Source organism: Trichomycterus rosablanca, chromosome 6, assembly GCF_030014385.1.
Source record: "Trichomycterus rosablanca isolate fTriRos1 chromosome 6, fTriRos1.hap1, whole genome shotgun sequence".
NCBI classification, from domain to species: Eukaryota; Metazoa; Chordata; class Actinopteri; order Siluriformes; family Trichomycteridae; genus Trichomycterus; species Trichomycterus rosablanca.
Genome location: NC_085993.1, coordinates 28,900,536 through 28,928,115, shown reverse-complemented (window position 1 = coordinate 28,928,115; position 27,580 = coordinate 28,900,536). Strand labels below are relative to the sequence as shown.

At 41.0% G+C, this 27,580-nt stretch overlaps 1 protein-coding gene across 2 annotated transcripts in view; it reads right to left on the bottom strand.

Moving 5' to 3' along the window:
- Window positions 1–5,134: 5,134 nt before the first annotated feature.
- agap1 (ArfGAP with GTPase domain, ankyrin repeat and PH domain 1) overlaps window positions 5,135–27,580 on the bottom strand; it is a 286,707-nt gene continuing 264,261 nt past the window's right edge. For both annotated transcript variants that reach the window (XM_062997658.1, XM_062997657.1), the window contains 2 exons: window positions 6,836–7,091; window positions 5,135–6,114 (listed from right to left, as the gene is read on the bottom strand). In XM_062997658.1, the coding sequence (XP_062853728.1) occupies window positions 5,905–6,114; window positions 6,836–7,091 (466 nt within the window). In that variant the 3' untranslated portion in view covers window positions 5,135–5,904. The remainder of the gene's footprint in view (window positions 6,115–6,835; window positions 7,092–27,580) is intronic.

The window sequence follows — 27,580 nt, the reverse complement described above, 5'->3', positions numbered from 1 at the left end:
CTCGCTTATTGTTGACATGCATTTTAAGTTGTAGTATAGTTAAACCCCTCGTCACTTCTAGCGTTTGTTTTCGTGACAAAACATAGTTTGGGAGACCAGATTCCTGATTGTAGATCGTGTAGTGTGTGACCCCCTATCGCCCATCAGTCGTGTAGTGTGAAAACCACAATGACTGAAAAGACTCCCGATTACAAGAGATCCAGTTGTGTAGTGTAAACTGTACAGCGATCTGAACAACTTGAAAGTCTAACAGGTGTTAAACATCGAAAACATTTCTGGTTACATTTTCATTGTTAATACAGTTTCATGAACAGACACAAGAAAAGGGCATAATATTAAGAAGCAATTTTCTTTATTGAAAGGAGACACATTACAGTATAAGACTCTGTATCAGGTATAATTTTAACACGGAACTGTACAGCTGACACAAACTCATAATAATAACAATAACAATAATAATAATAATCAGATGTACAACAAGGATAATCATAACCATAATGACGATAATCGTGGTGTCAATGAACTGTAAAAGAAAAGTACAAAACAAGTAGTGTGAGAGTCCTCCCCTTTTAGATTAGCATATATATTCATAAATAATTAAATCAGGCCTCTCGGGTTTAGATGTCAAGGATACTTTGGACGAAATGAGGTAAACAAAACACAATAAAAAAAAACTAAGTCAACAACAAAAAAAGTTGTTTCTCACTTTTTACAGCTATGTACAGAAAGTGACGGCGACACAGTGAGTCATAAACTGGACGGAAAGCAGGTAATAATGCATGTAAGCAGCAAATGAACCTGCAAATACCTGCTCAGTTAAAGAAGCAGGGCCTGCTTTGGTTGCTATTAATGGGTGGGGTTACGACTCCTTCATTCGTTCCCAGTTCACTTAGGAATAGACAGATGACAGAACTGACATGTCACTTTGAAAAGTCCAATCCAACGACAAAACAGAAAAAAACACACTGGGACACTGGGATGGAACGCTTTGATAATATTAATATTAAAATGTCAGACTTGCAAACCCTTTGTATTAGTGTCACCTATCCACCAGGGGTGAGGACTAAAACACCTACACAATGAACAAAACATTACCATTCACGCATGCAAAAAGGGTCAAACAAAAATGCAAACGTTCACACGAGGACTTGCGGTGAACACAATAGCATTGGTGATTCACTAATCGATGTTTGTAGTGCATTTTGTCATAAATAACTCGGTACGGTGGTGAGACCTCTAGCAGGTCCGCTACACTATATACAAAACAAACACTTTACAACTCTGCTGAGATTAGATCAACTACTCATTTGTCTTCTTACATAACCCTGTACACTTCCTTCAACCACCTCCATAGTGTCCTTCTATGGTTTTTTGAAACAAGGCCTTGTCCACACAACCTGCAAACCAATACTGGTGGGTTAAACATCTCCCGCTTCTTTAATGTTGCATTGTCACTGCTTACTGGCACAATGAACAGCCCTAAAGCAAGTGCCATCACACTTCTTTACACTTCCACAATGACATACAACCAGTTTCAAAGATCTCAGCCTATACTGGCATGGAAAATTATTACTCTAGATAGGCTTTTTCTGGAATTGTATTGCTTAAATACAGGTCAGTCAGTTAGGACTAGCACCTAAACAGCACACTCACACAAAGGCAGATAGTTAATAAAGGAATAGAGAAAGATAAAGACTGAGAAGATGAAGGAGAAAAACATCAGTCACAGTTATCTGATGGAAGAAATGTACTGAAATACTTGATTTTAATTAATGATGTATGATCTTCATGTCATTAACATGCCAAAGCTTTCATAGTCCCCGATCTTAACCAAGATGCACACACTGCTGAACATTTTTTGGAGAAGCATAAATGTAAACCATGTTTATTTTATTTTCTGTTGGACATCCATTCCCAGTCAAGGAACTGATTGTTGGGATCTACTGTTTAAATATACCTTGATGTACAAAAAGGCTGGGTAAGAGGGTCAATCCTTGCATAAAAATCAACAATATAGGATGAAATCTATACTGTGAATGTGTGTAATGATAACATGCCAGAGATCCAACATAACCAACATAAACAAAGTTTGTTTAATCTACTATTTATTTATTTTTCCCCCTTTTTCACTCAGTCCAGTCGTTGCCGGTTGAAATCTCTCTCTCACTGCTGTCACCACCCTGATCGAGGTGGGTCAAAGCTATCACACGCCAGCAGCAAGGAACCCTGTTTCAGCCATTATCCCACCCCGTACAGACACACGGCCAATCGTTTATCTGTGTAAGCGCCCCAGCTGGCTGATAGCAGAACTGCGATTCTGACTTGAGATCTTGGCACTGGTGGGCTAGAATATTTTACCACTGCGCCACCCGAGCACCAAGGAGGCGAAGCTTTAAAGTAAGCCAAATCAACCCTTCGACTTAGTTAGCAAAATACACTCGTAATGTCAGCTCATTGACTGTGGACATGTTACTATGGGATAATCAAACGATACTTAAAGCTTTAATATTAGAATTACATTAATATTCAAACAGGGGGCAGGATTTGGCTAGCCCTAGTGGCCTAATAGTGTTAATAGTGCAGATTTTCTTTTTAAATCAGTACCACAGTCTGTATACTTTTTTGCAGTTGCTATTTTTTCATGATTGGTTACTTTTTGGAGGTACAGTAAGGAATCCACAAAGCCTATTTGTTACTGCATGGTGCCACTAGACAACAACTGCTTTTAGAGCTTGAAGTCCAGTAACATTTGCAATTGCAAATTTCACTCAAATATATCTGAGAGGAAACAATGTGTCTCCAAAGCCGAAGGTCAACCATATATCTGCTGCTTCCCTGAAAATAATTACAGCAGTGATTTTTAATCATCACCTAAGCCACAGTAGGCTAAAATCAATGTCCAGAGTCACTCAGATTTAATAAACTATATAGTCAATGTGAGGTATGTGAAAACCTCTACTAAGTTTAGGTATCTCAGCCAGACACAATTAACTATTTAAAATGATCTCTGCTTTATTTGTGGCAACGTTTTCCAGTCGAGCATTACAGCAGCCCTGAACCCAAAGCAACGTCCATGAAGACATGGTTTGGCAAGCCTGGAATTATGGAACTCCAGTAGCCTGTACAAAGCCCTGCCCATTACACCACTAAATTCATCTCCAAGTTTTATACATACTGAAACGTTCACTGCAAGCCAGACCTTTTCAACCAACATTTGTGTATGACCTCACAAACCTTCTTTTGATTGAATGGGCTAAAATTCTCACAAACTGGATCCAATGTCTTATGGAAAGCCTTCTTAAGGCAACAAGTTGGGTTAATTTCAATAATTTATAAATAGAATGTTTAACAAGTTTGTGGTCAGGTGTCCAAATCTGACCATATAGTGTACCACTTGTATTAGATCATAACTTAAATCATAACTGGTACACATGATGTTCATAAATACTGAGCAACAGCGGTCATGAAGAAACTGAGTGGGAATGGTGATAGCAGTGAACATCGGGAAAAGATAGTAAGACACACACCTGCATGTTAAACTAAGAAAACTGTCACAAAGACCACACCTGCCAATGCCGTTCCCCCTCCCCAAAAAACCCTCATGTTTGGTTTAAGCATAAAAACTTTTGCAGCAACATTTTCTCCCCCAGTTGTTCACCTAAGAGCATCTTCAAGAAGTCAAAGAGTAAGCAAGATAAAAGAGATACAGAGCAGGGAGAGAAAAGTCGTCTCTGAGACAAGCAGCTCTGGACCTGAGCCCTCAGCCAGTAATGAGTGGGAAATGAACAGACAGTTCGACCAATGCTGACAAATGAGCACGAGCACTGAGTCTCTCTGGCATAAATAAGTATTTAGTACATAGAAGAGTTCTGCTGCTCCTGAGAACCTTATATTGAGTGAGATCGGCTAAATGAGGCTGCCGACTCTGCCCTCGCTAATGTTTCTCTCATAAAGCACGAGAGAAATGCAGACGCCGCGGATTTGATATTGACGAGCCTGTGAGGTAGGACCACACTCCAGCCTGCCTGCTGTTTCATTTGGAAACACCGCTATACTGATCAATATTATCAATATGGCTAATGTGAATAAGAAAGACTCAAAACACACACACACACACATACAGAAATATATATCCCTTTTCCACTGACTCTGTACTGGTGCCAGAGCCGGTACTTATTCTGGGAACATCATTTTGGAACCGGACGAGCAAATTTTGAGAATCCAAAATCAAATCCTTTACACAATTATACACAGCACACACACAATGTCACCGACGTGATTACACTCTGGATGAGAGATGCATTTTATTGCTTTCAGCATTTTTGTGTGTGTGTGTACAGAGCGGATCATACATATTCATTCACTCTCACTAGCCACTTCATCCTGGTTAGGGTCATGATACGTCCTGGAAGCAAAGCTTCAGCCAGGGTGCCAATCTAATGCATGACACCACACACTCAAAAAATTACTCAGTCAGCTGAAACTACAAGGAAATTTAGATTAGCCAATCTACCTTCTTCATGTTTTGGGAGGGTGGGAGATAATGAGAACACCTGGAGAAAACCCAGGTGGACCCAGGGAGAATATGTTAACCTACAGACAATATTTGAAAGCATGGAACTCCAGTTCATTGCAGGGCATTTCAGATTGAGTGATTCTAAATGTCCTCTTATACAGGGACAGTGAAGAGTTGCCAGTCCATTGGGGTGTGAGAGAAGACACAGCACCTAAAGAAGATCCACATGAACCAAACAGACATAGAACTCAGAGAGTCACTAATAATGATGTAATATCATCAATCACTTGAGTTTCAGTTGTTTCTGAGACTGTTTTACTAGTTGTCAGTTCCACACTAGCAGCTTTACAGTTTTAAAACTGGTCCAATTGTGACTGAAAAGCACAAATTAATAATTAAGCTTTAGCACCAGCACTGGACCCTGCACAGACACAGTTTTGGTGGAATAGGGATAACAAACAGACGACTAAAGCTCAGCCATCTTGCTGTCAATAATCACTCAACTGCTCAGCTGAATAATACCTTATAATTTGGATTAAGAAAGCATGCAGTGGGCCAGCAGCCGAGAAGTGATAATCCCTTTAGTTCCATGAACCAGACAAGACTATGGAATACTAAAGATTACAAGCACAAAACTAGTGGGAATCATTAATGGTTTAGATAACAAGCCCTGCACTGGTCCTCAATGCCCAATGAGCTCCACACAAAGAATATCTCCTTAGAATAATCTAAAAAGTTTAAAACGATTCCTCTTCATGTTATCCCACCTGGTTTTTATGACCATGTATTTTTCACATTATTAAAAAATGAAAGAAGGACATAAATTGGTAGAAAAACTGATATTCACAATAAACTGAAGGTTTTGGGGCACTGAAAATTAGGTGAAGTATGGACACGTGCAGACGAAAGCACCGTTCAGAAGACATCTGCCGACGTTCTTTGGGTCCTCCTGGGATCCTGCGTCACTTCCTGTCCATTTCAGCCACAGAAAAGGGACGGAAAAGGTCTATATCTCCAATCATGCATCTTGCAGCATTAGTTGGAAGCAGCAGCAAGCTCTGACTGAGTTTATTCATTAAAAGTGGTCAGCCTGAAGATCACACCTGGGTGCAAATTCACCAAGGTGTCACCTGACAGGGTAGGTTGGTTAGGCAGGTGAAACAGGGATTGGTCAGGTGAAGTGGTTTATTAGTGTTTCATCTTTATCTTGGTGGACATTTATTACAGTGAGTGTACTATATTCTTTTCTTCGATTAGAAAGCTGTGTGTGCAGTGAAACAGAGGGACGGTGAGAGAATCAGAGTCAGCTGGAGGGTAAGTGGTTGTATTCATGAGTGTATATGCACATATGTGGTTCATTCTTAGGTGTAATGTAGTGTTTGCGTAGGTCAGATAAGGGCGGCGCTGCTCGTGCTGCTGCAGCTGTTGTTGCGGTTGTTGTTTCGTCGTGACAGGTTGGGCGTGGCCATGAGCGGGAAACGTTCGTCCGGGCAGCCGTACTGCAGCAACACGTCCACGCACTCCTGGCTGTTGGCTTGGCGAGCGTATGCCAGGGCTGTGTTGCCATGGGCGTCTCGCGCCATGATGTCTACCCCGTACTAGAACGACAGTGAGACATAAAAAGCTAGAGTTAACGAACATGGTACCCATTTCCAAAAGGTAAATAAATTAATTACAGTGGAACCTCAATTTAACGGATTTTGGATTTAAAGGACAAAATCTTGAAAACCAAATGTCTGGTCCAATTGTTTACATTTCCCAGGACAAGCGTACCATGACCAGTAGTTCAGTAATTGTCTGCTAGCCAGTGCACGTCTCTCTGGTTCCATGAGTGATAGACCTTATTTTGTCGGGAGGCTCGCTTTGTTCTCGCCTTTTCTCTGTGTTTTATGCTTAATTTTTGCAAGTTCTAGTGCTTAGTTATGCACCAGCACTGCTCCAGTAGCCACCAGCAGTGCTTCAGACTCCGAATAATTGATACTCTGAGGTCCCACTACACGTTCACTGCTAAAATACATCTCTTCCACCACACAAGGTAAATAAAATTTCTCCCTAGTAGTACAGTACATCAATTTTTATATTTATGTACAGGTTTTACACATCTATTTACGTTGTTCATTTTACTGTTTATCATAAGTGCATGTTTAGCACTTTTGTGGACCTTAGTCACAGAAAATAATCTATATAGCTGTAAATGCTATAACATACACTATGACATGTCATTCCAAAGAGTATCTGTACATGCATAGGCCATTATGGGTAACTTCAATACACAGATCAAGATAAGGTGAGTGTGTGTGTGTGGTGGGGTGTTCATACCCAGATGAGGAGCTGCGTGAGCACTACGCTGGCTTTGCGGCAGGCCAGGTGCAGTGCGGTGCGACCGTCTCCCTCGCCGCACGTCTCATTCACTTCATCCCGTGAACCGTGTGCTAGCAGCAGCACCACCAAACGCAGGTCCTCCTCAGCGGTGGCTCGCAGGAGCTGCTGACCCAGGGTCAGTTCCACACATGGCAGGGATGCTAAAAACAGCTTCTGCTCATACTTAGCTCGGATCCAACGCTCTCGTTCCTCCCTGATAACACACACACAAACAATTCCATTAGTTTACTGTTGGACTCAACTCTCATTCTAAATGACATTTAAAAGTTATTTGAATAACATGTAACAGTTTAGGGATTTGTATGGTTTACACTTTTGATAATCCAAAGCCAGATAAGATCATACATTCTTGAGAAACATCTTATTTATACAACAGAATGTCTGCAAAAGTCACAAAAACTAAAAAACAATTGAATAACATAGCAAACTACAAAACATTTCTCTATATAACAGACATATTATTATATAACACACAAATACATCAACATTAATAAGATATGAAGTACGATATAGTCCTAGTCCTTATAGTGCCCTATAAAACAATGCAATACTGAATTTCGAATGACTGTGTACATCAGTCAAACAATTTCTAAAGACCTGTTCATTAAAAAAGAACTAGTTAACACCGGTGTTAACTACAGGACACTAGGTGGGAAAAACTTCCCAAAAGACTTCACGGCCTCAAGTTTGCAAAAGTGGGCAGATGGGACAACTGTTCAACATATATGCACAAAGCCTTGTTTGTAATAAAAAATACACACCTTGTACAAACAATAAAAAAATCGAATTCCAGCTGTAAAGCATGACAGAGAGAACATCATGGATTGGGAATGTCTTGCTGCTTTGAGCATGCACAGTCCTCAGTCATTAAGGAAACAAACTGTTCAAACTTTACAGCAGATAGTCAGTAGAGTGATCTGTCACCTGAAGCTTTATTTAAGTTGGATGATGGAATAAGACAATGATCAACACAGGTTCATTTCCAAAAAAAATGAAAGGAAATGGACTGACATTAGATATTTTTGGGCTACATGAATAACATTGCATCAGCCAAGTGCACCTATATAGTAGCTGGAGCCAATTAGTGTAACAGTACAAGACTGGTTTAACCTATCAATAATGAAGTGCAGGTATAGCGGATTCAGAAAGAATTCAGATCATTTGCTGTGGTGCTTCAAATTGTGGTCAGGTACATCCATTGTGTTTCAATTATTCTTGAAATGAAATGTGTTCAATTAGTATTACCCTGATTCAGTTTAAATGGATTATACAAAGGTGCACACCTGGTACTGTGTAGGTCTAAAAAAACTAAATGCTGCACAGACCAGGGTAACAAAACAACATCTAAGGCTTTGAGTGTTCTCGGGACCACAGTGGCCTTAATCATTTTGAAATAAAAGAAGCTTGGCACCATCTTAGCACAATTGAGGATTCAGGCAAAAAAAAATAAAAACTTAACAGTCATTCGTAAAGAGCCCCAAATGTCCTGTGCAAGATGACTGGCAGATGGAAGTCACTGTTGAGTAAATGTTATATAAGATTCTTATGATAGTTCACTAAGCAGCAAGAAAATAGCTTTAGTGTACATAAGGATTAAAGTTCTCTGGTCCGATGTGATGAAAATTAAACTCCTTTGGCAGAACAGCAAGCACCAAGTCTGGTGAAAAACAGGCACTGCACATCACCTGGCTAATATCATCCATATGCTAAAAGATGGTGGCAGCATCGTGCTAGGGGGGTGCTGGTCAGCAGCAGGGACAAGAAGACTGGCAAGAAATGAGATGTGTATTAATGCAGCCAAATACAAGAACACCCTTTGAAGAGCACATGCAAACTCGGACTAAGGCGACAGTTCACTGCTCAACAGCTACACCAACATTTATGTGGCTTAATCTTTAAATGTCCCTAATTTACCCATAAAAAGATACTTGAACTTAAATCACACAACAACTGTGGAGAGACCTAAAAATTTCAGTTTACAGACGCTGTTTGAAAGAGTATGCATAGAAGAAAATAATAAACTGCTCTAATCCAGATGTGCAAAGCTTGTAGAGACATATCCAAAAAGACTTGCAGTTTTAATTGGTTCCAAAGGGGCTTCAGTAAAGTATTACATAACGGGTCTGAATAGTTTTACCAATAGGAGATTTCAGTATTTAATTTTTAATTCATTTTAAAGAACTCAAACACATTTTACTTTATCATTATAGCTAATTAGTTATGGACTGATTGGTAAACATGGCAATTTTATCTATTCAAATTCACGATACAACAAAGTGTTTAAAAAGTCAAGGAGCCTGAATACTTTCTGAATCCACTGGATATACAAATGTTTGGCTACAAATCAATAAAAAACATAGTAAGTCGTACTAAGGTGTTAAGGTCCACCAGAAGCCACCAGAACGGCCAGTCTCTGGAACTGTACTGAAATAACAAAAGACCATTTACTGAAAAATATAAGTGTGTTTGAAGGGCAGTGTCTTAACATGTTAGTCCAAAATCTTCCATAGGGGTTCAGTTAGGCTGAGATCTCATGACGTACAGATCAGCACATGATTTACAACTATTTTATATTTATCAAATCATTCAGTGACCCATAAAGCCCTGTGGATGAGGCTATTGTTAGTTTTGAGTTTTTTGAGAAGGAGTCCACTTAAATCAGGATAAAAATTTGCATTATTTTGATCAGGTGATCAGTTGTGACATTTTATTGAATTTGCCTTCTCTAGGGGGCAATTTGTTACACCCAGGTGACAGAAGCACTTGAGAGTTGTGACCCCCTAAGCTGAAAGAGCGGCTTTTACAGAGCAATGATCATCTGATTCCAGAAAAGAGCTTAAGAACTGTAGGAACAGGGGTCTGAAGGAATTAAGATCAACTGAGAAGGAGAAAGCAGGAACAGGAAGCAATCAATTTAAGATACTGACTGTGTGTTTATACAGTGAGAGAGAATTGTCAACCAAACCCCCATCCTGGCTCAGAAGGGGGTTATCAGTTGCCTGTTTCCAGTTTTCCTGCTAATCCTGTTCAATGATAGCACTAATCTGTGTAAATCCCTCCAGTGTAAACAGCTCCATTCAGGCCTGGCCGGGATTAGTTCAGGCCCAGCTCCTAAGTGAGGGCTTTTGGGAGTGCGCCGAGCCCCGGAGGAGAGGATATTGAGCTATCCCCTGAAGCACAGCTGCCCAGCAGGGGGTCCAAAGAACAGAGAGCTGAAGAACCCCTCCAGCTACTACTTCCTCTGCAAGCAGGGCGTATGCTGGGAGGCTGGAATGCTGCATGCAGAATCTAATTTGTGCCAGGTTCAACCTTTCACCAGACTTGTGCACTACTGCAGCAGTGTTTATAATATTAAAAAAGTCATTTGTACTGTGTTAACCATTTGTGTATGCCCACTATTTTTTCAAAAGTACTAGAGGCTCATTTCTGTAATGCAATCAGTGGTGGTTGAATAGAATCCGAAGTTTAATCAAGTTGTCAGTTACACCTTGTACATGGTCACACATCACTAGTGCAATCCAAAAGAATTAAATGACAAAATAGTTTGGATCATTAAAACTATTAAGAAGCTGCACTACATGGTCACATGTCTGTGAAAACCTGACCATGAGCTTGTAGGACAATCCATTCCAAATCCATGGGAAGTTCAAATAAAGTGGCTATAAAACCTTGATTTTTATGGAAAGTTTGGAGGGTGTTTACATAAATTCGTGTCCACTCAGTAAAAAAAAATGCATTTGCAAGGTCAGGTACTCATGTTGGACAAAAAAGGCCCAGCTCGCAATTAACAGTGGCTTAGTGCAGGCCACCAGAGTTCCTACACAACAAACTTATCAAACAATGTTGCACAGTGAGACAGTAATATTGGCTAATAACTTGATGCATGTACATTATTTTATGTAATTGATTTTATATGCCTGTTAGCAATGGGTGTGGCAGAAACACCCAAATTCAATAAAAAGCATGAGTGTCTACATCCTTTTTGCCATATAGTGTAATTTCTTTCACTAATGCGGGTAAAGTCTTGATTATAGGCATTCATGGGTAAAATGTGCCTCCTTTAACACGGCAGATTGGCATCCTGTTTGGGATGTATTACTGCACTGCGTCCGGTGATTCCAGCTGTTCACAAGTCGAAAAATACGAGTCAGAGTCAAGTCACGAGTCTTTAGACTAGAGTCAGAGTCAAGAGTCAATATAATATACACAAAACCTATATATATGTATAATTGTCACATGTAACTAATGTTAACACATGCTGACACTAGGGACTCTTGTTGTTTACGAGTCATTTTTTGTGAGTCATGAGTCGAGTCCGAGTCCTTTGAAACAAGTCAGAGTCATTTGAAACAAGTCCGAGTTGAGTCTGAAGTCGCTGTGTGTGCGACTTACGTGGAACTCGGACTCGAGTCCCCATCTCTGGGTAATACTGCATCTGGACCCTTCCTAAGACATGACCAGTTTTGTCTGTGGCTTATTAGACTGCTGTGCCACCAAATGCCTTCTTAGTGGGACAGTGGTAGCCTAGTGGGTAGAGCTTTGGGCTATCAGTTGAAAGGTTGAACGGTGATGACCACGAGTTAGCCTTGTACAACTCTTGGTCACAAAACATCATGGAAGCTGGGGTGTATGTGAGAGAATAGATGCAGTGTAGCAGAGATAACGTTTTATCAGAGGGGCAGATTAACTAAAATAGGAGTTCAATAGTCCTGAGATCAATAGTTTAGTGACACCCTTCTTAATCAATAATATGGCCTCTTGTCGATATACCTGAACTCCTCCTACACACTGATTTTACTGCTAAGCTATGTGCCATATGACCACATACATATACACTATATGGCTAAAAGCATGTGGACACCTGAGCATGAGCTTGCTGACCTATTCCAAAATCATGGATACTATTATAAAGTTGCGCGCACCGAGCTCACACGCAGTTACAGTGTATCACAAAAGTGAGTACACCTCTCACATTTCTGCAGATATTTAAGTATATCTTTTCATGGGACAACACTGACAAAATGACACTTTGACACAATGAAAAGTAGTCTGTGTGCAGCTTATATAACAGTGTAAATTTATTCTTCCCTCAAAATAACTCAATATACAGCCATTAATGTCTAAACCACCGGCAACAAAAGTGAGTACACCCCTAAGAGACTACACCCCTAAATGTCCAAATTGAGCACTGCTTGTCATTTTCCCTCCAAAATGTCATGTGACTCGTTAGTGTTACTAGGTCTCAGGTGTGCATAGGGAGCAGGTGTGTTCAATTTAGTAGTACAGCTCTCACACTCTCTCATACTGGTCACTGAAAGTTCCAACATGGCACCTCATGGCAAAGAACTCTCTGAGGATCTTAAAAGACGAATTGTTGCGCTACATGAAGATGGCCAAGGCTACAAGAAGATTGCCAACACCCTGAAACTGAGCTGCAGCACAGTGGCCAAGATCATCCAGCGTTTTAAAAGAGCAGGGTCCACTCAGAACAGACCTCGCGTTGGTCGTCCAAAGAAGCTGAGTGCACGTGCTCAGCGTCACATCCAACTGCTGTCTTTGAAAGATAGGCGCAGGAGTGCTGTCAGCATTGCTGCAGAGATTGAAAAGGTGGGGGGTCAGCCTGTCAGTGCTCAGACCATACGCCGCACACTACATCAAATTGGTCTGCATGGCTGTCACCCCAGAAGGAAGCCTCTTCTGAAGTCTCTACACAAGAAAGCCCGCAAACAGTTTGCTGAAGACATGTCAACAAAGGACATGGATTACTGGAACCATGTCCTATGGTCTGATGAGACCAAGATTAATTTGTTTGGTTCAGATGGTCTCAAGCATGTGTGGCGGCAATCAGGTGAGGAGTACAAAGATAAGTGTGTCATGCCTACAGTCAAGCATGGTGGTGGGAATGCCATGGTCTGGGGCTGCATGAGTGCAGCAGGTGTTGGGGAGTTACATTTCATTGAGGGACACATGAACTCCAATATGTACTGTGAAATACTGAAGCAGAGCATGATCCCCTCCCTCAGGAAACTGGGTCGCAGGGCAGTGTTCCAGCATGATAATGACCCCAAACACACCTCTAAGACGACCACTGCTTTATTGAAGAGGCTGAGGGTAAAGGTGATGGACTGGCCAAGCATGTCTCCAGACCTAAACCCAATAGAACATCTTTGGGGCATCCTCAAGCGGAAGGTGGAGGAGCGCAAAGTCTCGAATATCCGCCAGCTCCGTGATGTCGTCATGGAGGAGTGGAAAAGCATTCCAGTGGCAACCTGTGAAGCTCTGGTAAACTCCATGCCCAGGAGAGTTAAGGCAGTTCTGGGAAATAATGGTGGCCACACAAAATATTGACACTTCAGGAACTTTCACTAAGGGGTGTACTCACTTTTGTTGCCGGTGGTTTAGACATTAATGGCTGTATATTGAGTTATTTTGAGGGAAGAATAAATTTACACTGTTATATAAGCTGCACACAGACTACTTTTCATTGTGTCAAAGTGCCATTTTGTCAGTGTTGTCCCATGAAAAGATATACTTAAATATCTGCAGAAATGTGAGGGGTGTACTCACTTTTGTGATACACTGTATGATTTGGTTTGTGTTGGCCCATTATGGTAACAAATTGGAACTGATGTTTGATATAACAGACCTGGCTCACAATCGACATTCCAATTCATCCCAAAGGTGTTCAATCAAGTTGAAGTTGAGCCTTACTGGAGTTACTCCACAGCAAACTTGTTAAACCTTTGTAATAATGGGCAGTAATTGGTTCACAGTGGACACAGTCATGTTGGAAATTTTCATATAACTGATTTGATGACCTGTTGGCAATGCACAAAGAGTTTAAATCTCAACAGTGCTATCGACCTGGCCAGGCATCCACACAAACACAGTTGGCTGTGTTTAAGAGGGGGAAGGTTATATGGGGGTCTCTTCCAGCCGCCACTGCAATATGCGATCCCTGGGACTGGTCCAGGCACCTGCGCAAGTGGGGGAAGTCAGATGGAGACTAGTGTGGCTCCCCGTACACGCTATGGCTCTGTGCGTAAATCCAACACTGGCAGGTGATAAGAAGCAGATTGGACACGTGTCATAGGGAGCGTGTGGTGATATGGCTATCCTTGATCAGAATGGGGGTTGTGCAAACGGCAGTGGATACACAATTGGGAATTGGAAATGACTAGGTTGGTAGATAAATAGGGAAACATACAGAAATAATACTATAGTGGAAATTTGCTATAGTTACTTTATTACGTTTTTACAGATAGACTGAGGTCTGGTTTTCTGCTGATGTTTTGAAGTTAAAAATTTAATAAATTAACAGAGTAAGCGAAGTGGGATTTTCAGAACCTCAAAGAAAAAAATAGATAAAAACTGAAAAGCGTGAAGGGGGCTGGTCAAAGAACAAGTGAAGACAAAAGTGAATGCAGCCACCATTGCTGCAGCAGCTATGGGAACACTAAAGAATTGTAATAAGTGTATGTGCACTAAGGCTGGGGAAATACTCTTGGTGCTGCTGGTAGACCCGGTTGAGTGAGAGGGCTGGGCAGTGGATGCATGGGCCACGGCCACAACACAAAACATCCTGGGAGCTGGGTTGGAGAAAAGGAATACAAGGGTAAAGTGGAATTGAAGAGGAGGAGGAGGAGGTGGGCAGGGGGAGAGGAAGAGACTCGGCAGGGTCTCTGTGGCTAGAGGAAATAGGGAGCACTTGACTGCTCCCTGAAACGCATGCCTTCCCCGAGGAGCCAGGTTGCCAAGAGCAGGGTCGATAAAACACTGACGAAGTTTGAGCTTCAAAAAATGAGTGCAAGGTTGCCAATTTTTGTACAGAAAAAAGTTTCAATCAACTTTGTAGTGAGTTTCAGGAATTTGACCGTATTTGGCTCTCACTTGCACAAGTCTGCAAACAAATGTGGTCAGGCGTGTCAGTCATAAAGAGCAAAGACAGTGGTCTGGTGTCATGGAGATGAGTTAGAAAGTGGATGGATGGCAAGCTGGTGCATATAACTCCACAACACACAGGCTTAAACAAAGTTCAATCAATAAACCTTTCAAACTGATGATGTAATAAGCTATGACTGGGTGATGTGAGAGTATATACTATATAATGGCACAAAATTTGTTAATTTACCTTTACTGTTTCACCATGGTATCCATAATTGACCATAGTTGGACTATCTGAATTCTTAATTCTGTGCTGTGCTTATGCAATATTGATTAAGAAGCAACTGCTTCGTGACATTTCCATGTGAGAGAGATGAGAAAGCACTATCTAAACTAACAAACTAGCAAATAAATAAAAAAAGAATGCTTAAAATGTTTTTATTCTTTCCATTGCAGTGTCAAACTTTATTAACACAGAGGAACACGCTATACTCTGTCTTTCCTTCGCCGTTAATGTTGGCAGACCAACCAGACAGAAAAAGTTGCTCTTGCAGCAACAATGAAGTTATACCCGGTTCAACCTTCTCTTCCCTAGACACGGGCAGCTATGTCTGTAGAGAGCCAGACAATGTGGCTGGAAAAAATTATACTGGAGTCAGCTTTTAGCCACGGTAAAATACAACCTGCACAGCAGTGATGCAGTTCAGTCTGAAGTAGCTGGTATTCTGAGATTGAATAGATTATTAATAGACAGCTAGTAAAAAGTAGTCAAGCTGTGTCCCAGCTTACTGCAAGCACACCACAGATGAAGCCAAAATGATGTGACATAGAATGCTTTAGTAACATCATGTTAAAAAAGCTTCAGAATTTAAAGAGAGAAGTACTGTAGTAGTACAAGTGCTTTTTGCAAAGGTCTATAGCCAATCTCGTGCTGTTAATCAACAGCTTATTAAGTGATAGAATGTTACTTTAATTCAGAAAAACCTTGTTTAGATAAAAATGTGTTAAAAAACAAGAAAACTTTCACGTGCTTCACATTTTTAAGGAAGCTACACTGATGAGTTTGGACTAGGAACAAAACGTGTCAAACTTGTGGTACATTTTTGGTTTTGGGACTTCATTCTGATTATTATTTATTCTATTTCTGTGATGTTTTAGTATTATTAAGTATAATTAGGGGAGGGCCCAACTAAATTCACGGGGAAATGTGCTTAATATCACGGACCTCGTTTTTCAAAAATCACAGATTACACAGATTTTTAAATATCACTCATAAATTACATGATAGAATCAAAGGAAGCTACAATACACAGCACAGCTACCTTAATGGCGCCCTCGACATTTTGTCTAACCAATTGCTAGTGTAACTGAGCGCCTTTAGAGTTTGCTGAGTTTATAAAGAAAGAATTAAACAGTACACAAACTATCACAGTAAGTCATTTGGGTACTTTTCGTGTACTACGTGTTCAGACACACTACCCGCTTTCGTGTACTGCTTTTGCGTACTGTTTAGTATGGAAGTATGCAATTTTGGTATAGCCTCAGTCAGAAAAGTCTGTTACATTAACGTAATTACTGTCTGATTGCTAGGACCACAGAACATTGCATATTGTGCCTCATACTTCATATGCTACGTGAATGAAAAATTTTAAATCACTGAACACAAACCTTAAATTTTGACTTTTACAGTAAATTGAATATTTTCCCAAATGCAACTGGGTCACTTAAATGGCCACACAGCTCTCTGTGATCCTAAAACACTCAAAGCCTCAGTTATTTCTTTAGATTGTTGCCTTACCTTTGCTTTTCCTTAATTACATCACGGAAATATACACACAGTTCACTGCACTTCATAGCTAAGTGATAATGCAGTGTAAATTGTTGGCCCTTAGAGACCCAGGTGTGTGCCTTTCCAAACTATGTCCAATCAATTTAAATTGCAACAGGTGGACACAGCTCAAGGATAGTTAAAGCAAACATGATGCACCTGATCACAATTTAAAGTGCCAAAGAAAAGGGTCTGAAGATTCTGAATAATAGCTAACATGCACACACACACATACATACACACACATATACATACACACACACACACACACACACACACACACACACACACACACACACATTAACTTGCTTAAAGCAAGTAGAACCCACACACATGCACAAAAACATTATTTATTTATGGAGTATGCCCCCAGCACAGGTGAATATTCAGGGCTTACCTTGGGGTCAGTATTGTCAGTTTCAGCAATGCACTAGCATTTTTGATCCCAGACCACTAGTAAAGACCTTATTAAAGAATGTAGATGAGTGTGCACGGTCCTGACACACACACACCAACACACAGAGCCAAAACAACTGCAGATGGGACTAAAACAAGGGCAGATATAGTAATTGTGGAAGGATGTGACTGTGGCCTTACAGTCATTTAATAGGACATTATCACACATTTACCCTTCCCTTATACCATACATTACTGATCCAATTTTCTAAGACACAGATCAGCCACATAAACATGCACACCAAGTGAACTATCCTAACCCTTTTTAGTATAATTTGTGTTCAGAGAGTCAGGTCGGTTACTGTAAGGACGTGTATCGGATTATCATGGGTATCAACTGACAATCTGAGCTTTGGTATCAAAGGCAAACCAAAAATGTAAAATATGTTTTAAAAATGGTAAAAATGTTAACATAAGGGCCAAGATGAGGACAGTTTCTGACAACTACTTGGTCACATGTAATAAGCCAACATGTTTAACCACAAGTCATGTATGTGGAAATACGATTACTTTCTTCTACCTTCTTTCTTTTGACCAGTCTTTTATCATGCATGTACACTCCCATTAGATTATACAGTACATCTCTGGTCATCTAAGAATGCTTGACTGGGAGCAGGGGCATGAATAGGACATGAGAATTAAAGTAGCCATAGCTTTTATATTAAAACCAATTAAAAAATGGAAGAAATTGGATTAGGACATATGAACTGGACATAGGGTGTGAAGTGTAGTAAATTTACAAAAGAATGTTGTAAGTGGATTTGGGCTAAGTCCAGAACAAGAGTTTTGATTGACACCTTGATTAGTCTACATTGCTGCAGGACGAGGGGTCGCGGGTGAGGAGGCTGTTTCCTAATCGCCGTTGGAAACAGAGGGGCGGAATGCAGCAGGGATTAATGAGAACTGGTGTCAATCGCAGTCAGGACGGTTTCCTGTCCATGTGAGAATGTGTGTGTTGTGCGTTCTCCCTGACCGAGCACTTTGTGAGCTGGTGTTTACACACTTGCCAGAGTTTCCTGTCCTGCTCAAAGCCAGCGGCTGTTTACCCAACGCTAACGGGCGCCTGCGCAGGCAACCATCCATGACCGGTCAGCCCCCCAGCTGCTGGCCAATAAGACACAAATTTAAGGCAGTTTAAGCCAGACACCCCACCATCTCTCCCTACACAACCAGGGTAGTTTAAATCCCAACTTAACGTGCAAGAGCCAAAAGGTATGAAAAGTCTACATGGCCAAACATTAACCTTTAGCCTTTTAATTCATCCCAAAAGTATTAGATGACTGTAAGTTGCAACCTCCAACCCTCCACACCAATCCTACCGAAGAATTTCCAAGGCATTGTCAGGCTCCAACAGACACTGCCTTTCACTATGAATGTAAAAATATACGTCAGTATGACAATCTGCCTTTACTTGAACTAAGTCCAAGCCATTACAACAGCCCTAGACCATTTTTCAAATATCTTAACCACCACACAATGAACATTTGGCACTTTCTCCAGGCATTTACCAAACTACAGCTAACTTTAGGCATTGCACATGGTAATCTTGTAGTGTTGTTTGGAGCTCTTCAGCCATAAAAACCCAATCTATAAAGCCACTGCTCTGTCCAATATCTGTCTATTGGCATTACAAGGTAATATGCTTGATCTCACCCACCTATCACTAGTTAGAAGGGGTCTCTACATGACCTACTTGGCTAAAAGTATAGGGACGTTCCTCTTAATTACTGAGGTCAGATGTTTTAGCCATACCCATTGCATACTGGTATATGAAATCAATAATACTGTATAATTATATTATGTATGTTATTATTTTATATAACTGAAGTTATTATGGTATACTATGGGGAACTACAGTGGCCTTCACTTAGCCCTGATCGGAAAAGAAGCTGTGAATCAGGTCTTTATCCAACATCACTGCATTGCCTTTACTAAACAGGCACAAATTTATAGATACACTAAAAAATCTTGTGTAAAAGGAAATCAAGAAGAGTAGGGGCTGTTATTGCTGCATAGACGAGGGGTGTTACTGAATATTAATATACACGCTTTTGGAATAGGATGTCCAGCAAGCTAATAGTCAGGCAGAACAGTTATTACATAACCAAATAATCACCCTTACACAACACTTAGTCACTGCTGTGATGACAGGATCGACAGCGGTACCAACAGGAAGGTCAAGGCTTTTTCACCTAAATGCACTGGATAATCTATCATCAGCTCTCCATTTAGAGATGAAAGTGGTTGAGCTGTAGGTTTGAGACTGAAGATGTATGGGTGGGCAGGGGGGCACGGTGCGGAGGAAACCATTAATTCCAGCCTGGCCAAAGAGAGGAGTCTGCTTCAGCTCAACGCCGATGCTCTTTTCTTTTAGGCTAATTATACCACTAATTCAGCTCATTAGAGCCCCACCGACTCACAGGTAATGAACTCTGACAGAACGAATCTGTCAAGCAGACAGCGGCGAACGTTCACCTGCTAATGCGCGCGCACATGTGCGCACACACACACACACACACACTTTCATCTCAGGACGCTAATTATATAAAACCCCATTTACACAAAATGTGTAATTTGAACTTTTTTTTCCAGCCTTGGCTGAGAATCACAGAGTGACGGTGGACAGCAGACCTCAGGTCTGATTTGATCTGAAAACGACACATTAAACAAGGGATTCTGGTCAGGCCCACCAGACCATGACATTTCCAGCTTCTAATGCACCATAACATCTTCTCACAGGAATTCCCGATAAACAGAAAATAACGAAAGAGAACAAATAACCGTTTATTTTAAAAAACCAATCCACAAAGAGAATTTCATTTCTTGCTTTTAACCTATTTTAGTGAGTAGGAGAAAAAAACAAAGGGGTCTGAAATCAATTACGCTCTCCAGCCTGGTCGTTAGCTGCCCTTGGATAGACACAGATAATTAAGCTCAGTGCTTTTTTATTATGGGAAGATTCATTCTGGCCTGTGCTAGACACGAAATCAGCCACTCAGAGGGCAATGAGCCGCTTTGATATGAAGTTCCAGTTCTATCTACTGGATCAAAATGCACCATTGACAACATGCTAATCTTAAAGCTAAATGGACATCGTTTGGATGACAATATCATCTGATTATAAGGTTGCACAGATTTACCAAAGTCACCTGCAGTAACTGATGTAAAGGGCATCAATTATTTTCAGATCAGTGGTTAAGGTACTATTAATTATATAGTTACTGATTCTAGCCAGGCTGCCAGTGTTGGGCCCCTAAACAAGACCCCTAAGCCTCAACATAATCTTGTATTGTGTTTGGTCACAACAGTTAAAAACTGTCAAAAAACTAAATCCCTAACTTAGTAATTAATAGTGCTGTCCACATTCTTTTGGCCATTAAGAATGTATATAAACATGCAAAAACTATACAATTACTATATTAAAAATAATTTACAAGGGTGTAAAAAGAAATAAAACCTTGTATTGCTGTTCTGCTATATATTCTAATCACGCCTCAACTTCAGCTCATGGGCAGATGACCTTACATCCACCTTACAAATGTTTTTGTAAAAAGTTAAATTCATTGTTCCGTTAATTACCGTAATTCGACAAGGTCCTGATGCAGCAAAGCATCATTGCCCCATTCCACTACAACTGGCATGTTTGACTGATGTTATGCACTAGTATTAAATGCAACCCTTGTTGACATTGATTTGCCAGTTTCTAGACCAGGGCGGCTCGTTCATTAGGGCGATCGAGCAACGCACCACCAAAGGGTGAACGGGAAGAAATTTTTCTATCACATTCAACCAGTGCTAAACTATCTGTCCTGCCTCGGAATATCGTAGTCCAATCAGCGTGGAGTTGTGTTCCGTACAGTACCGCTCCTTTTGGGGCGACTCCACTCTAACTGAAAACGCCCCGGATCGCTCTCATTGACTCATGTTAAAGCTCTTTTTTTCGAACTGCACGTGCTGCAATGCATTTTGAATGACTTACGGGAGTGCTCACATTTACGTGCTTGCGTCACACACACGTAGCCTGGTGTAGCGATAATTGGAGCTCTTGATGGGAATTATGGCTCCTTGAAGGGAGTTGGATCTTTTAAAGAGCCGTTCAAAAAAATGGCTCTTCGTTCTTCGGGTGGCGCTACTGGGTAAACTATAAGACAGCCCCGATGTTAATATCAGTGATGAACAATCATGCAAATTTTGCTACCTTGCCTTCAATGAGAGGGTAATTGATCACTTTGCTGCTTTGAAAGAGAGACGAGCAAAACTTCAATACAAGTAATGTAATTTTTAAATTGTGTATTGTGTATTTCCCCAATTGTATATCTTGTATTGTATCTCCCCAATTGTTTAATTGTACTTCTTATTCTGGATCTGCTGCACCTAAAATAAAAATGCTATCTGATGAAGACTGAATTAAATTGTTAGTGTGAAGCTTTACTTAATTTTATGATTAATGGTAAAGCTGGTCTCTCTCCATGTTCAAAGTTATTTGTGAGGGGAAACTGACATATGACTTAAAATGTTAATTATTTAAGCTTTAATTAATTTGGCACCTTGGCCATCATCGCAACAATTGCGGAAGAAATCCCCCCCCCCGGATAGATTTGGCAGGAGCCGCCACTGTCTTAGACTGTTATTTTAAAGAAGTTTGACTGCTGATCCAGATGCCCTTTCCCTATGTCAAGACAAGCACTAGTGTCTCAGATTGTCATGAACACTGGCTATAGACATCTATAGCTATTAAGTTGGTATTGTTTTTAGACCATCTGGAGTTGTTAACAATAAATTTATGCAGGCCGGTCATTTCTGCACATATTTACCACTGTATAAAGTTTCCTATTGTTGGTTTGGTGGAGTCCTGTAGACCTAGAAACCTGTCTAATGCTTAATTCACTAAACTGGCTACATTTTTTTTATTTGAATATCCAATAACCAAAGTGGCAAATTACTTTTTACACGGTTGATCAGGGTTTTGGATCAACTAGTCTATTAAATAAATGGTGTTTTACAAAATGCTTTTATTCACGTTTTATGTGTAATAACATGTTTAGGGTTTACAAATTTTTTTTCATTTAAATCATTCATTGTGACAAATATGCAGTAACAGAGGAACACCACTGAATATTTCCATTAGATGAGTCAGGCACAAAAATGGGCCCGGCAATTTGACAGCGCATATTACCCCACCTACTCAAGAGGAGCAGGGCGCAACGGCATGCTGATTGGCTCTTGTCAGTTGGTTTAATGTCAATACTAAATTGAAAGCCTTGTTAACCTAGTTGGGACACAATTACAGCCGATGGCAGGCAGTCATGTAAAAAATCATGTCCTATTAGGCAAATCTAATCTAGGAGTCCTTTTTAACAGATAAATTTGAATTGAGGAGCCAATTATTTTTCTGGCTGAAAGGGATGAGGAGCGTTTAAAATGCAGCACACGGCCCAGCTCGTATCCCCATGCTCATCACAGGAGAATGGTAATAGAGTGGCACACACTGGACAGCTAGTTAACGCTGATGAAATAGACCTCATGGTATGTAGTGGACAGAGAAAGCAGGGAAGTGCAGAGGCACTTACGTAGCTTTTAGACTGAGCAGTATTTGCTATGGAGGGGCACAAAGTAAGACTCTTCCTTAAAATTTCAAGAGTGAAGTCACTGCAATGCTTAAGATTACTGTGCTAATGGTGTGCTGGCACTGAGGTGATTCTCCAGGTTACGTGAATTGAGACGATGCCAGTGAGAAGCCCCCTAACTCAGCGGTAATTACCGGACCTCTCCCCCTCATCCTACAGGCTCCCCAGGGCCTAATCCCAGCATGGCTTTGGGGAGGCACACCTGCACCCGGCGACAGAATAAGTGGCACGTCTAATTCAAAATCTGTTAGCGCTGCCCTTTTTGAGACTGATCGCTGGCCATAAAGCCTCTTTTTTTTAAACAGCTTAGTGCTGAATTATTACGGGCCAGGCATTGGTCATGATGACGCGTGCAGCACAGCGAGTCTGGCTTAGTGCTAGCATGCGTCAGACTAATACCTCAGCTGTCCACCTACAATGAGCCCCTTAATGCACCCAGACACTGATCAAACAAATTTGGCATACACCACCGTCTTTTCCCTTCCGAGGCACTGCGACCTGAGGCAAGACAAAGCTGTTAATAAAATAATGACTTTTTCTCAATCTACATTGGTATCTATGTCACAATTTTGCCATCAACACCCGTCAGCCGGCGCCTAATGAGTGAATTTGTAAATTAGTATTAAAAACACAACAAAATACAAACCAAGGCTCAACCACAGCGTTTCACACAGTCGCTGTGACACTAATGTAGGCCGACAGGCTGCGAAACGTCTGCACGGGGAAAAAGGTTGGCAGCATTGGCTGCCAAAGAGCACCACCCTCCCAATAAGTCACCACGAGGCGCAATTAACAGAGCTGTCACTCTCATGCTGCTCGGACCGCTAATACAGCTCGGCACCCTGTGTGTGTGCACGCGGGATGGGGGGCTCGGGTGTCCGTGACAGCATCAGACTAATTAAAACAATAAGAGCTGGGCATAGCCCTGCTGACCCCACAGGGTCCTCATGTCAAATCCCAAAGCTTAGACGTGCTAACTTCCCGCCTTCCTGTCTGTAAATAAAAAAAAACTGTCCTCAAACCCTGGAGGAATGTGTTGGTCTACCACACACAGTCTGAACTAATAACAGAGGTGCCAGCAACCTAAACACATATACTAAAAAGTTGGAGCTTGGTATTGTAATAGAAAGAATAGAACTCATCTGGCCTGCACAGAGTCCTGACCTCAACACATTTAAACACCTTTGGGATGAACTAGAATAGAGATTGCGAGCCAGGCCCCCTCTTACAACATCAGTGTCTAACCTCACAAATGCTCTTCTGGATGAACAGGCAAAATTTCCCACAGACCAACTCCAAAGTATTCAGAAAGACTTCACAAAAAAGTGGAAGCTGTTAAAGCTGCAAAGAAGGGGACCAACTTCCTATAAACTGCCTATAAATTAGAACGAGATGTCATAAAAGCTTCTATAGGTATAATGTTTGGGTGTCCCAATATTTTTGTTGATACAGTGTATTTCCATATTAATAGTTAAAATTTTAGTTGTCTCTTGGTGCCCATTTATGGTTGAGTCGTTGAGATTGTTTGAGTCATTGAGATTGTCTGATTTTAACAGTGAACAATATAGGAATATGTGGGCTCACAAATAGAAAGGCGTTAGGTAAACCTAGCCATTGGGGTGCACGTCACTGCACACTTAGTGCCAGTCCTGTGCCCAGGTAAATAGGAGGGTTAGATCAAAATGGGCATTGGGATTAAAAATTTAGCCAAATCAAATATGTGGATCAATGATCCGCTGTGGCGTCACCCAACGGGAGCAGCTGGAAGCTGCCACACAGTCCAGTTGCCATTTTACAGAGTAAACTGGAAATTAAGTTACAGGGCTGTACACACAAAAAACACAAAAATTATTTTACATTCACGCTTAATTTTTTTTTTTTATTGCAGCATTCCTGTATTCTTAGATTTTTTTTTTACATGTTAAGTCAGTCAATGATGTGAGAAAGAGCTCAAATGACACTTTATAGAATGTCATTTCTCTTAAAAGACACAAAGACAGGCATTCCAGGGCACTATAGCTCTCTGAAATGATACCTGCCTGAGGTCTAAGAGGAGCCGGAATGGCATGGTCTGGGCCGTGAGGTGGAGGTGTAGAAGAAATGAGTAGCTCTCTTCATCTTCCCCCTCCAAAGCGGGTCCTAATTGAAAGGCGAGAGCGGGCCAGACCTTGACAGGAGAGAGGTCAGTCTAATTGCTGCTGGCCATATTTAACATTAAGATAATCAGCCCATTAATTACCCTTTGGATCATTAAATCAGTCGCTTGCAAAATGAAATTTCGGGCTCTATTACTCACTTGAGAGACCACGAGGGAGGGGTTTCATTTATCAGCCACCAATCCTGAACACAGCAGAGGTGCTGGTGTGTGCGTGTCTACCCCTCTTACGCTCTCTACCTTTCTCAAACACACACACACAACTGCCTGAGACACAGTTAAACCACCTTAGAGCAATCGCCATGGTGCACAACGCCAAGACAAAATGCAAACATCGCCACGCACAACAAAATTTCTGACCTAGGAAAATAAATACTAAAATATGAAAGCTACCGTCGGTAGTACAGTTCATTTAAAGCCAAACTAAATATCATTCCCAGGAGTCCAAGAGACCACAACGGGCTCATTTATAATTATTGAGGACCCTCATGTGACAAGCATTTCACTGATTATCAAAAAGCAGTCCATTTAAAGATGCCAGGAGTCCGAGAGAGTATTACAGGCACTGGTCTGAATGTGGGAGCACTTGTGGGCTTGTATTTACTTAGTTTGGCGGTATAAGTTCTATTATACAACAGTTAGTTCCGACCTTACAATCTGATTGGTTGAGAAGCGTTCTAACCGTGCTGATATTCGTGATAACAGCACGGCCTTTTCACACCACAACTGTATTACTCCGCTGACGCGTTGCCAGTAACGACAAGCTTCATGCACACAATCGCGCACGCAGGCGACACAGACTTTTTTCCCCGATCGCGTTTTAAATCCATTATCTGATATACAATCTAGCGCACTGTGTAGGGAACATAAATCAATTGTCTAATATATTGTCTAGTGCACTATGTAGTGAACATGAATGCGTTATCTGATATACAATCTAGTGCACTGTGTGGGGAACATAACCAATTGTCTAATTCACTATCTAGTGCACTATGTAGGGAACATTAATCCATGATCTGATACACAATCTAGTGCACTATGTAGGGAACATTAATGTGTTTGTAACATGAAAAGTTAGCTTAATAGCCCAGTTAGCAGCTCCTAAAAGTTCTGTTATCACCCATATCCTTTGGTGTGTGCGAGAGGTTTTTTATTTCTTTTTTCCCTTCGGAGGGTCTTGCCTTTTTCTTCTTGTTGTTCTTACCTCCCTGAAATGAGTTTTTGCAACTTGGGATGTCTGCTTTGTAGCGTTAAACTTTATATTTGCTGTGGAACTACTTTTTGGTGGAAGGTATTGTCAATATTAAAGCATATTTATTATGAAATTCAGGGCTTCTTTGATTTATTTTCTTTCTTTATTTTGTAAAAACTGTTGTATAAAAGCAATAGAACACTTGAGGTCGAGTGTTATCACGAATAACATCACGCTGTGATGATCTACGGCACTCGCCTTCAGCTCGTTATTCGCGATAACACACTCCCTCTCGTGTTCTATTGCTTAATAATGCCATTCAGCTTTGGCACTTTTTTAGTTATTATGATTGACTACATCTACGTCTGCTGTCTGCGCCCATACTAATAGGCCTAGTTTCGCTCCAATCAATAAAAGGCACATAAAACAGTAAATAAAAACCATACACCATGCTGGGTGGTTAAATGTAATCCAAAAACAACCAAAAAAACAAGTTTGCCATGAATTAAAAGCTTGTGGAACCTGGGTGACAGTAATCAGTCGGGTAAGCTGTACATCACCTTGCACAGAAAAGGTTGATGTGCAAAAAAGCACCTGCTCTAAAAATCTAAAAAAATGATTTCTGCCAATTACATGGACAGAGAAAATCAGAAGAGCTGTTTTGAACAGAGCAAGTAAATCTTGCTTGACTTTGGAAGGTGGAATCTTGCCACTGGTGGCACCCCAGTGCTGGCTGAGGGGGGCTTGGACTATCACAAGTTCCCTCAAACAAGTGCACAGTCTCTGGTCGCATCTTTAAATTTTCCAGTAGTGGAGTCTCACAGAAAGCTGTATAGCATACGGAGAAACACGCTCTGCCCTCCAGATCATCCATCACAAGTGCAGGTACCTATGACTATACTGTGGCACTGCCATCCCCTTAGGCACAGCTAATATTGCCTGTGTGGGATTTGAACCCAAAAGCTTGAGATCTCTGTGGTGATGGGCAAGCGCATTGGTCCACGAGTGCTGGACAGAATTAATTTGGTACCACAGAATTTAATCTAGGGTTTTCAAACATAGACCATGTACTTTTTCAATAGGTGCATTCAAACTAATTGAAATGGTCACAGAGAAGTTGCGGTAGCCTCATTGCGAGATTTCTGCCCAGACAAACTGATAATCAAACCTATTTTATTCTTTTATCTACTCGTGTATTTAGGGGCCGCCACAGCAAATTAATCTGGTTTGCAAACCTGACTTGGCACAGTTTTAACACTTGATGCCTTTCCTAACACTATTTTCCTTATTTTATCTGGGCTTGGGACCAGCACTGAGAGCACACTGACAAGTGCACCTGACAATTGGCTAGTCAATAATTTCTGTACACAGAAGCCTGATCGGCCAATAGCACCTCTAAGATTCGAACCCTGGATCTCAACAATAGTGGGCTAGCAAGTTTTACACCTGAGCACTCTAAATTGATAATATAATTTGCTGTGTGTTACAAGATTACATTTACATTATTGTGCCTGAAGTCACAAATGCTCTTTTGACCAAT